Genomic DNA, 12,968 nt, shown 5'->3' with positions numbered 1-12,968 from the left:
CTTCAGGAGTACCAAAATGATATCTTATCCTTCACTTTGCATTTATTTATGAATGAAGTAACACTTTTAATTTCCTCAATCAACTAGCATTTAAATTTTTTGAACTTAGGAAATTGTCAGATGATTCCGATGGCCGAAGAGGGAAACGCATCCGTCGTACAAGCATGGAAAATATGGAGATACTGAGATTAACACCTGAGCAAGCTAAGGTTAGTGTGGCATGACTTCTATGATTTGTGGCATTACTTCGGTGTCATAGTTGATTACTGTGGCATACATGCAAAGACACAGTAAAGGACAATGATGCTATGGTGTGTGGCATTAGTTGCCATAGTTGAATAGTATGGCATACATGCGAAGCCACCGTTAGTTTTAATGAATCAGCTTTTTATATTTTTTTATGATGGCATCTCATTGATGCCATGATTACTTTGGTGCCATAGTTGATTAATATGGCATACTTTCAATGTCATGGTGAGTATCAATGATCCGTATTATGGCATGGATTTAATGCTGTGGTATGACTACGCCGGTTATTGTAATATAGTACCAAGCCATACTTTGTGGCATGGTTGCAATGCCATATCTTGTGGCATGTCTTCAGTAACATAGTTTGTAATGTAATAAGTTTTCGTTAGGTAATAATAGTGTTGCCCGCATTGGGAGCCATAATAAGTACCAATGCTACTGACTGTGGCACAGTTTCCATAATATGGCGTGACTTCAATGCCATGATTTGCTCAACAATTTAATAAGCGCTGATTTTTCATCACACAACTGGGTTTAATAGTCTCCTAGTAGTATTATTCATGTCTTACAATTAGTTGCAATGACAAGCATGTCCCTAGCCAGGGGGGTAGTTTTAGGGGTTGGGATTCCCCCTCCCCGTTGAAATGTTAAAAAAGGCTTTTTCCTGTATCATACATTCTGTTTCTGAGGTTGAAACGAATTCTGAGTCGATACAGTCCAAGTTGGCAATTAGAAATTTCATAATCATCCCCCCCTCCCCCCTCGGAAATTCCTGGCTTCGCCCCCGTTCCTAGTCTTAAACACTTTAGCACAATACACCTTCGTAAAGCAAATTTGTGTCCTTTGGGGATTTCTTTTGTGATTACTATCATGTCACAATTGATTATTATTTGGTAATAGTGAATATTGTATTGTCATAATGATATGATTGTTACATCACCTGTGCTTGATGTAAAATTATCCTCCCAAGGGAATTTGGAACGAAATTGTTGTGAATGGGAATAGGGAGTTGTGTGCGATAGCGCTGAGCAGTAGGTCTTATAGCAGAAATATATATGACGCTTTTTTACGTCTTTGCCTGAACAAGAGTCTATGCAAGCAGCCACTGATATCCTAATGATATGTAAGGAGTTGTGCTTGAAAATAAGAATGTAGTTTGGGTGCTATCGAAGTATGTGAACCAAAATGGCAAACACCGGAACGTAGTATGTGTACCAGGTTAGGGTTGGGCATAAGCTATAAATATATATAAAATCATACCCAATACTGGCAAAAAGATTATTAAAAAAGGGTACTCCTGAAGTATGTGTACCAAGATGTTGGACACCGGAACGTAGTATGTGTACCAGGTTAGGGTTAGGCCATAATTTTAATCCAACTTTCTTTATTTTAGTTCTATTACGAGTTCAGGGAATAGCTAAGTGATTCCTGTAGTATTTGTACAGGGAATTATGGCCTAACCCTAACTTGGTACACATACTACATTTCGGTGTCCGCCATCTTGGTTCACATACTTCGGGAGTACCTAGTTTTAGATATGGTTGGGGAAAACAAAAATCGAATATTTCACTAATTCGCATACATTCTGAGAAAATGTTATTGAATATGGAATTCCGAATACATTCTGAATTGGGAGCAAGTTCATGTGGAAAATTACATAAATCACCTTAATTCATGTTGATCACATCTAAAATGACATAGATATAAAACTCAATATTTTTCGTATCATTTGTTGCCAGTTGAGATATTGTACGCTCGAGTTACCGCTCAAAACCCCTAATTTTTAAATGAAAATGTTCCAAATTATCCCTAAATTTAGAAATGTGCTTTATAAACATTATTCACGATGTTCTGGTAATATGGTGTGGAAGGTTGTTAAAAAATTTTCTTACGAAACGAGTAAGATAACTATTATGCCAACGGTGGGCAGACCGCGGCTCTTGAGCCGCATGCGACTCGCCGGAATTCTTATGCGACCATTCTCGCTGGCGATAATTACATATTATCCAAATGTAACTAAGACAAACTGTAGCGTGACAGTTTTTTTTTAAAATTCATTAAGCGGTTGAAGATTATATACTTTGGAATATTGTTATTATACATACGTTTGTGTTGAGTTCTTTTCAGTTCACGGCAATGTAATATCATTAATTTCAAAAATTATGCGGCTCTCACATATTTCTGACTTGCCGCCTGCGGCAAATTTTGCCCACCCCTGTTTATGCCCTCGTTCATGAATATTATTTCAGAATTAATGCAGAATGGTAGTTTACCTAAAATCATTTTATATATATTAGCACTTAGTCGTTAAAAAAATTATGCTATTGTAAATAAAAAAAATGAGGATATATTTCATATTAGTGAATAAATATCAGAATGCAATTGCAGCAGACGGCACAGTATTATTAAATCATTACTTCACACGGATTCATATTACGTGTGAACCTATTGATCTTTTTCATTTTGCGTCATTGCTTTGGAAACCTTGGTTTTTAAATTACCTCACACATTTTTTTTTGTAACAAGTCATGCCAAACATGGCCATTATAGTTTAAAGAAGCTTATTCAAATCGCATGGCCAAAGAAGTTTTAACGAACATATTCAAATTTTCACATGCATTATGTCCTACCAAGCATGGCCATTGTATTTAAACGAGCTATTTAAATTTCGATTGTAATATACCTTTCCAAGCATGGCCGAAGATGTTTTAACAAGCATATTCAAATTTTAATTGTAGCATATCGAGCTTTAGAGTTTTAATGCACAGATGCTAATTTTTACTCGTAACACAATTCAACAGGCGTTTGTTATCAAGCGTATTGAAATTTTAATTGCGATATGGCACACCAAGCATGGCCCATGCGTGAAACGCTAATTTCAAATTCCATCGAAATTGATTGATCTGGATCTATATTTTTTTGTTTTGTATTTTAATTAATCATTATGTTAACAACCGACACGTTTTTCGTTAAAAAATTGCTTGCTAGCGTGCTAGTTGGCTTAATTGTTGTAGGAATGGTTAGGTTAAGTTAGATAATTTGTTTTCAGATAGACAGATATATTATTATGTCATAATTGTTATATGTTTAACACGACAAGTTAACATCTAACACTAGTTGTACTTGTTAATGCGGCATACCTTTGAAGCCTTATTGAGTTTTACTGATGATTGAGTGTTATTAGGGCTTGGATTCAAGTATGTGTCTCGACCTTGACATTTTTTGTGATTTGGCTTCAATGCCATATTTTGTTGTATGGTTCAAAATGCGGAAAAGAAAGCGCACATTTTCCAATGATTTTAATATAACTGATATTCATGTGAGTTTTTATATTACTAAGCATCATGAACAGGCAAAGTTTTGTTCAATCCGTATGTAAGCCTAGTCTTAGGCGATGATGGACCGGAAGAGTAAGGACTTCTAGAGCAGGGGTGCACCACTCAAATGAGGATACGTGCCAATTTTTTTAAAAATAATCTTGTCGCGTGCCACGCACAATTGTGGTATTGTAAATTAACTCCCACAGAACAAACAATGTCTTGGAAAACTGCTGATTTTGATATATATCATAAATATTTTTTTATTTTACAAAACCGTTCGTGTGCCACGTTTGAGCGTAAGGCGTGCCAAATTTGGCACACGTGCCTCGTGTTGTGCACCCCTGTTCTAGAGATCCTTGTTCAGAGCCTACTGTGTTAATATGTATAATACAGTGTATGCGACCTGTGCTTTATGCAATAACAGACCGAAGTGCCAGGAAATGGGGGAGTGCCCGCAGGTTCCGCTATCGTTATGTATAATTAAGATATAAATGAATTGTTGAAAATATGCATGAGCTTGCTTAAACTGTGATAATGATGTGACAATTGATGGTATCTAGAATACAGAAAGGTAAAACAAAGTGGTAAACTATTCCAAGTTTGACTGGCCATATTAAATCGTTACGTGGGCCGTTATTCAACCCCTGGGCCATGCTTTAGGAACCACTGTTATACAGTACCTTGTTCAGAGCCTATGATTAATAAACAGCGTATAAAAGTAATGATGCATTCACGATTACTTGAGTCACGGCGTATCGAATTTCTATCACAAAAGGAAGTTGAAAGAAGGGAAATAACGCTGTTGTGCCTTCGTTAGCATTTAGTGTGAGCACGGTGACGTAAAAGTGAGAGCTGAAAAATTAGAATGCTTGTCTTGTTCTGCGGTATAAAAGGTACCAAGATATAAAAACTTGAAAACATTTGCTGTAGCGATGTATATTTTACATATTTTGGCTGCGGCATTTAGAAAATAAGTTTTACTCTACATATGTGAGTGAAGAGTGAATTTATAAAAAACAAGAAAAAGCAGTTCTTACATGTCTTGTGGTAGCAAGTCAGTACCTAGCTTTTGGTATGTGAGCATTGTGGCCCAATAAAGTTTAAATACACAAAAATTATGGTTTTTGAAAAATATTTTGGCGCTCCCGAAGTCTGTGCTCTAAGATGGCGCACAACCTGAACTCTAACCTGGTACACATACTATGTTCAGGTTGTGCACCAATTTGGTACACATACTTCGGGAGCTCCAACATTTTTCCTTATTTCGCTGAAGTCACTGCTTGACTGCAGCCATGTTCTGTGGTATAAAGGTATACGGAATATACGCAGTTTGTATACTAATTGTGAGTGTAATGTCTTATTAAAAGTTAAATGCCAAGATATGCGGTTTTTGAAAAATAGTTTTTCTCTGTGTTGCTAAAGATAGCATGCCTGCACCCATGTCCTGAGGTGTAAAAAGGTTTAAATGTAATTAAGAAATAGCAATCTTATATGTAATTGGTATCCCAATTGTGAGTATGATGGCTGAATATTATTAAATTCAAAAAATTAGGATCTGCACTAATGATATTCTTTTTTTATGTTGTGTGACTGCCTGGTAAAAAAGTATGAAAGCATAGGAAATTCAGAAAAATATGATTTTCAAATACATTTGGTATAACAATGGCTGAGATATGAGGTTTTCAAACTTTTGGTATTATGGAGGCCATGAAGAGATTGACTATTATTTACGAAGCCCCCCAATAAATTTATAAAAATAAAAACAAAAATTATTGTTAATTACCGATTAGTGTTAACTCTTTTGTTCCGTATGACATATATATTCGTACTACCATCCTTGGTCATAATAGTTATTTTCGGACTATTTTACGTTTATGTTCATGTTTTGTGAAGTATTCCGCACTAACTAAATCATTTTGAGCATCCAACTATGATCCGTGCTTGATCTGTCAACATTTTGTTTTTTTGTAAATTTTTTATTTTACTACTAAGTGAATTTTATTTGTGTAGGTATTTCAAAGCTTAGAGATACACGAAAGTATTTGTCATTACTTCAAAAATAAGTCATTTGAACGAGCGAGAAACAATTTCGCGCACATAATAAACAAACAAAGATTCCAGACAACTATCGTGGACATGCTCTCACATATCATTGATTATTTCGCGTTTCGCTTCGCTTGCGAAGCTGAGTCTGGTTTTTCTGCAAAGGTGACGTAACTCTCTTCCAGAAGAGCGCTTGGAATTTCGTTTCTTTGTAACACGTGTTCATCGAAGCGATAAGAGTGTGAAACGTTCTCTCAAAATTTTTTGAAATTTCTCTCTTCTTACACGCGTAGGGTCGAACGGTTTCGCCTACGTCATTTGGGCGCGTTTTAGTAGAAAGACGCGAAAATAAGCTTTTTAAAGAGATATTGGGGGTGTTCCTTGTACGTTTGGTTAACTCGTCATTACATATTATAAAATGGTACATAAAGTCGATTGTATACAGCGGAAAAAAAGGGTTAATGAGTTAAAATTACTTTATTCAATGACCCATATATATTGCTGCTTCACATATAAAGATATTCTAGTTTTGGCAACAATGCAGCAATTCAAATATGGCTTTATGTATCGGAATTTATAGATAATGCCATATTTGATTTACCACCCAGTTGCCACATTTTGACGCTCCCATTGTCAAATTTATCAATGTCGTTAATGGTTTTTTGTTTCTTGTTACTCATCGATCTTTAGATCGGTAAGTATGTTGATAGGTATTTGTCTGTTTGTCTGTTAGATATACGCGATATCTCACGAAGGCGGGATTGAATCTGCTCCAAATTTTGCATGTACATTCATCATATCACGGACCAGAAGCCTATTGATTTTTGATGAATTATGTCGTATAATTAGCGAGTTATTAATTAATTAATTAGTGATGGGACACACGGTGTCACTACTCACTATAGAGTCATGAATCGAAACTGCAGTTTCGATCTATAAGTCTTCGGTCTCCGACCGATATTCTCGTTTAGCAATTGCTTAATTCAAGCCCTCTTAGTCGTTCTAGGAAAGCCAGAAGCAAACGCTTCACTACCGTAGGTAACACTCACACTGATTGCAATAATTAATGGGAAATTAATTGTGATATTTTGAATTTTTCCACTATAATGCATTTACCGTATATTCTCTTATAAGCCGTCCCCCAAAAACGATTCATAAAAATTCGCATATAAGCCGACTCTAAGCCAAATTTTTGGTGGGGTCGGGTTATGTGCATTTAAGCCAGATTTTTAGTGCAATTACAGTTATGAGCATGAAAGCAGACCCTTTAGATTGGCAATTTTTTTTTTGAGTCTCAAACTTCGCTTATATGCGAGTATATACAGTATTCTTTTAATTCCGCTTGTTGGTTTTTATAATTGAAACTGCTAACAGGCTTCTGTTACTTGAGTCACAGAACCTTGCAGATTAAATTTCTCTGACAAGAGGAAGTTGAATGCCATAGTGCCATTGAATCTTCAGTATATATTTGGAAGCAAGTTATTAGTTTAAGTGATCCAAGAGCTCTTCTGCTCGCAAGCACAAATATATTTTTGTAACGTTCCGTCTGACTAAGGTCAGGTTTTCTCAGACATGCATAGCACCAAAGCATAGAAGAAGGATATGTTGTTAGTCTCGCAGAATCCAAATAGTTGGTGGTTTGGAATTTACAAAAATAACTTACTGATCAATAGATGGTTGTTTCCAACTTTTCTACCAGTGTACATTTTTTCACTTTTAGTTGAGATACCGGTGCCACGCTCTAAGGATACTTGTATATCGCTTTCGAATCCTGGCGAAAAAAAACAATATGGCGGCTCAATCATAAGGCGAATCACTGCTCAATTTCTAGTCTGGTTAGAATAGTTACCCAATCATACTTTGAGCTGTGACTTATCAAGTTCATGCTTTCGAAAACAATTGGTAACTGGCTAATTAATCCCATACCCAACATGGACTGGCCATGGTTCGACATATGGTTAAGCCATCTTATTGACTTTCCTCTTCGTAGGATATCTACATAAATCCTATCTCTATATCGAAACCGTCCCTAAAATATGAAAAACAGTTCAATTAAAATTTTTCTGAACTTAAAGTATGAGTCAGCACAGGAATGTTTCCCCGTGATAATATTATACGCCTGAGTCACCTCATTGGGTAGACGATCCTTGGAAATTGCTCGTTAGTGGCGTTCACTAATTGAAATGACAGAGTTACCAAACTTGCAGGTTTTTCTCTAGATCAATATCTTTAGTCACCGGGTTCCCAATCGAGGGTGAATTTCTCACCCCAGAGGAATATTTGTTGGTTTTGGGACGGAAAAAATATTTTTTTTTAAAGAATATCTGCTCACAAGAAAGATTTAATTTTAATCTCTCTCAAAAAAGGGAATTGCATAGTATTACTGATATTCTTGACTTTATAGCATTACCGCACAACATGATTATGTGCACCAATTATAAACTATCCGAACTGAGCAAAAGCCAGTGTGTTGGTTAAACATATCATGATACATGAAAGCAACAGTTACCAACCTGGGGGCCATGGCCCACCAAGTGAGAAAATGAGAAGGGCCACAATGCTAGGTGCAAAACTGATTCCCTTCACAAGAAAACCGCTCGGCGGTGTGGCACATTTTGCTAAGCGTTGGGAATACCCTTGCCACCGCATCTCTGATTACTCTGCGTGGGTTCGCAGGTTCGAATCCCATGTGGGGATGGTCATGTGCGAGAGGATTGCTGGAATTCTCTACACCGTTGGGTGGTTCACGTAAACTCAGGTCGCTTACGGCTTCCTCCACCATCCATGCTTCAAGTCCATGCTTCCGAAAACAAATAACTAACTAATCAGAATGGTAACTGAAAGCCGTGGTTCGCCATATGGATAAGCCGTCTTATCGGTTTTCCTCTCCCCCTGGATAAATATGTAAATCCTATCCTATCCTAGAACTCCTCATTTTTCTTGTTTTATTGCTCTATACCAGAGGTGGGTAAGATTTTCGGACCAATGGCCAACAATTTTGCTCACCTAAACTGCCGGGCCATGTGAGTGTGACGTAAAAAAATACATTTTATAAACAATATTTACAAAAGCAGAAGTGGAAAACAATAAGCCTCGTGCCAAAACTAAATTCAATCGCAATTTCAACAAATACCTTGGACTACATTTTTAGCTTAAACATCATAATTTCGTATCAGTTTGGTTGTGGCAGCATTAGGCGGGCCAGATTGAATTACCGTATATGCTCGTTTTACCGCCCGATCTTGATTAAGGGCCCGTTTGAATAGTCGCCCGTGTGAACAGAACATAAAAATAAATAAGGGCCGGTGCTTGAATACCCGCCCATTGTAAAAGCTGATTTTTCAGTGGTAGAGAACAAAAGCTGATTTTTCAGTGGTAGAGAACAAAAGCTGATTTTTCAGTGGTAGAGAACAATAGGGAATAAGAAGCGCTTTTGTCACAACGCTGTTTAATTTTAAGCGCCGGTAGATAACACTCACGCCTTAGGCGTCCAACTACATAACAGATAGCATTGATTACGTAACACCATGGTTCTCAAACGACGCCCAAGTGCATCGTTTCAATATTGATAGGGCGTCGCAAAGCATAGAAAAAGTCTAAATTTTCGTTATTTTCGTTTAAATCATACTTGATAACTGGAAATAACAATATATTAATTATTGTAACGATCGAAAATAACAAGCGCCCGTGCTTGAATAAGGGCCCGGTTAGTGAGTTGGTTGGAAAAAATATGGGCCTGGGCTACAAAACGAGCAAATACAGTAACCAATGGGCCGAATTTGGCTAGCGGGCCGTAGCTTGTCCATGCCAGCTCTGGCATGTTTATTTCAGTTTTACGGTTATTTCAATTTTTTTTCACTATGTTGAGAATGAATTATTTGAACCACTGCATTAAAGATTGAAAAACAACAAAACAGTTTTTACGCATGGTTATGGTGGAATAAGAAGTTTTTAAATTTAGGCAGAGTGTTAAAGAAGTAAACATATATAAATACAATTGGTGCCAAATTGATCCATTATTTAAATTTTTTTATTCAAACAATTCTTTATTATCTCCAAAATTGAAATATTCAACATAGACAATTGCAAATATTCGATTCATTTTAGACATATCATTTTTTTTATTACCGGTATATCTCGTTTTTTATTTTTTATAGCCTTCAGAAATTAAATTTTTAGGGCCTGTTGTTATACTGTTAATTTCAATTGCCTCAAACGGTCATTTTTTGGCGCTCCAGAAGTGAGTGTACCAATATAGAGGTAACTAATTTTGTTCGCCAACTTTACATCAGGTTGTGTAAAGGGACTGGCACCTATGGGCAGGGGGGATATTCACTTGGCTAACACAGACAGTCCCGAACTTGTAAAAGAATTAAAATAAGTAAAATTGGAATAAAATTATGGCCTAACCCCACCCTGGTACACATACTACGGGAGTACCGATTTTTTAAATATTCTCACTGTTCTGATTTTACCCCAAATCAGAATTTAAAATTTCAAATACAATTATTTTCAAATAATAATTTTATTTGTTCTAGACATCCTTGCCAACGCCAAAAAAATTTATTGCGTCATAAATTTTTTCAATTGGCAAACGCAGCGTTATTTTTATTTTTAGGTCGTTTTATTGGTCATACGAGTGACGTCTATCGTTAGTTTCAATGATCTATGTTCCATACATGGTCCGAGTCAAAATAGAAATATTTAGGTGCTGTTTTTGTATGGCAGTGTATGACCAATTTCCTGTTGTCTTCTAAGAAACGCTCTGCCATAAATAACACTAATAGGTTTTTCTAAATAGGAAACTTTTTATTAATGATAGCAGAATATGGCGCAGCGTTGGCGTTCTATTTCTATAAATATTACGTATCTATCTAGAATGCTTTTTTTAATGATATAGTCGTCCAATTAACTTAGTTAAATAACAAAGGCAGAGAAATTTTTTCTATATTGTCTGCAGTATTGTATAAAAGTGTTTAATCCTATATAAATTTGCTGTTTTTCTGTATATTATACTTGAACAAAGTAGGAATATATTTCCATATCTATCAAGAATGCTTGTATTTCTGGACATAGTCATACAATAACACAAAATCATAGAAAAAAAGCTGTTGAGATCTTACTATAATTAACCATATATATGCTCAATTTTATAAAAAAAAAATAAAAATTTATCAGTCAAGGGTAGTTTATGGGACAGTGAAGGATTTAAATAATCATAATTGTTTCCTATCAGTCTCTATCTAGTCTGCAATATTTGGAAAAGGCGTATAACGCTATTCAAAATTTTTTTTAGGTTTTTTAAATATAATTTGCAGTTTTTCTGTATAGTGTACCTTACAGGTTGCATGCAGAGTTGGTGCAAATGCAAAATTTTCGATACAAAATAGCTGTTGTCTGCAATTATCTAGAACGCAGCATTGTATAAAGGTGTCTAAAGCTATTTAAAAACCTTTTTTGAGACTACATATAAATAAATTTAATAAATTTTTCTTTTTTATGCAGTATACTTGAACATAGGATATTTCAGAGTGGGCGTTACATTTCAATAATTGTTCTATCTCAGTCTAACTAGAAAGCTTGTATTTATGTATATAGTTGACCGAATAACTTCATTAAAGAATTTTGGTAAGATGTTTTTAATGAGTTTAGATGAAAATTTATGAAAAGTGCTACAATACAGCCATATTATTCCTTAGTATCTTTGCAGTCACTGAATAGGCGCACACAAATTGCAGAAACAAACTAAGTTGAATAAGCTATTTCAACCTATACGAAAAGCATTTTTAAGCTCAGAAATCTAAAATTAAAAAAAGTGTGATACAGTACTGTTGAATTTTCGCTACAGTATCTCAGCAGTCAAAGAAACCACTAATGCAAAGGCGGAGAAATTTGTTGGGGATAGGCTACTCTAATTAATAATATATGCACAGATGCACGAATTTGCTGTTTTTTTGTATAGTATGCCTGAACAGAGTGCAGAAAATTTAAGTGTTGGCATTTAATTTATCCAATTATTCAATCTCAGTGTACTGGATTGAGGGGCCAAAATATTGAAGTCAACTTGATGATATTTGTGTTTTTAAGGTTTAGGCTGTTGATGTGCGCTAGATGCTTCCAGTCATTTTCTCGCACCGTTTTTTTATTGGCTTTTGCTGCTGCCTTGGTTTCTTTTACATTGTGTTTTTGTAAGTCCAAATATCTAAAATTTGTGAGAGTGTGATGCCAGATATTTGAACCAAGCAATATTCCAATATGGCTATAAATAGGAAAACTTTCATTAATGTGTGTGTAGTGCAGTGTAGGTGTTAACTTTCTGTAACTAATTCATTTCCTACTAGGAAGCTGGTAGTTATGGTTAGAGATGTTTGAAAGTCTGCACAATGGCGTCATTGAAGCAATGGTTCTCAATCTTTTTATGCTGCGGCCCTCTTATTAGAATATGTCAAGTCTCTGCTCCTCATGTCAAAAATAACTAGCTAACAATAAGCTACAAATAACAGATAGTAAGGTGAAAGTATGTGAAAATATGTGGGTGGAACATTAATATCCAAAATAAAGAAATGTAAATATACAAAAGAAAGCAGGCAAGATCAAATCTAACTACTATTTTAATTTTTAATGAATTTCATGCCCACTAAAATTTTTTTTACGCCTCCCCCCCCCCCCCCCCCGCTGTGGGGCGCCCCACCATTTCAGAACCACTAGATTAAAGCATCAGGCACATACCTGTATAAAAAGGGCATCTGTTTGTGGAAAGATTTGTGCCAGAGTAGCTTATGTCACATTTTTCAGAGAAATGCCTTTTTGATTTTCTGTCAATATGAACCAGGTGCCATCTTTTCAAAGCTGTACGTGTTTGACATCGATAGTGTTTTTTGTCCATTTCTGATTGGCTGTTAGAACTAAACTAACACAAAAATTCGATTTCTTTAAAACTTTAAAATGTGACATACACTTAAGTTAGTTTTACTTTCTGTCAATCAACCTAGTTTTTGAATTTTTCTTCATTTTATTATTCAGGTTTTTGTAGTTAGTTAGAACTTAATAATATAAACAATATGGGGTCGAAGATTCTGTTGTATTGACGGTGAGATTGGATATATTTATGAGTTTGGTCAAAATATTGTTATTCATGAAAATTAGCTCTGTACTAGATCATGCTCGATCATTCAGAGGTAAAGAGAAGCTACAGGCACATGCATAGAAGTAAAGGAGATTTATTTTTGAGCAAAGTTACAGGCCCACACTCATAAGTTAATAAGACTTGTTTCTGAGCAAAGCTACGAGCACTCACTCAGAAGTAAAAAAAAACTCATCTTTGAGCAAAGTTATGTGCACTCACTCAGAAGTGAA

The 12,968-nt window shown here is 35.6% G+C and overlaps 1 protein-coding gene across 2 annotated transcripts in view; it reads left to right on the top strand.

Moving 5' to 3' along the window:
- Positions 1–12,968, top strand: part of LOC120344552 (G-protein-signaling modulator 2-like) — a 35,745-nt gene that overhangs the window by 15,238 nt on the left and 7,539 nt on the right. For both annotated transcript variants that reach the window (XM_078112562.1, XM_078112561.1), the window contains exon 10: positions 110–209. In XM_078112562.1, the coding sequence (XP_077968688.1) occupies positions 110–209 (100 nt within the window). The remainder of the gene's footprint in view (positions 1–109; positions 210–12,968) is intronic.

Source organism: Styela clava, chromosome 5 (genome assembly GCF_964204865.1).
Source record: "Styela clava chromosome 5, kaStyClav1.hap1.2, whole genome shotgun sequence".
Lineage (NCBI taxonomy): Eukaryota > Metazoa > Chordata > Ascidiacea > Stolidobranchia > Styelidae > Styela > Styela clava.
This window is presented reverse-complemented; position numbering and strand designations above follow the sequence as displayed.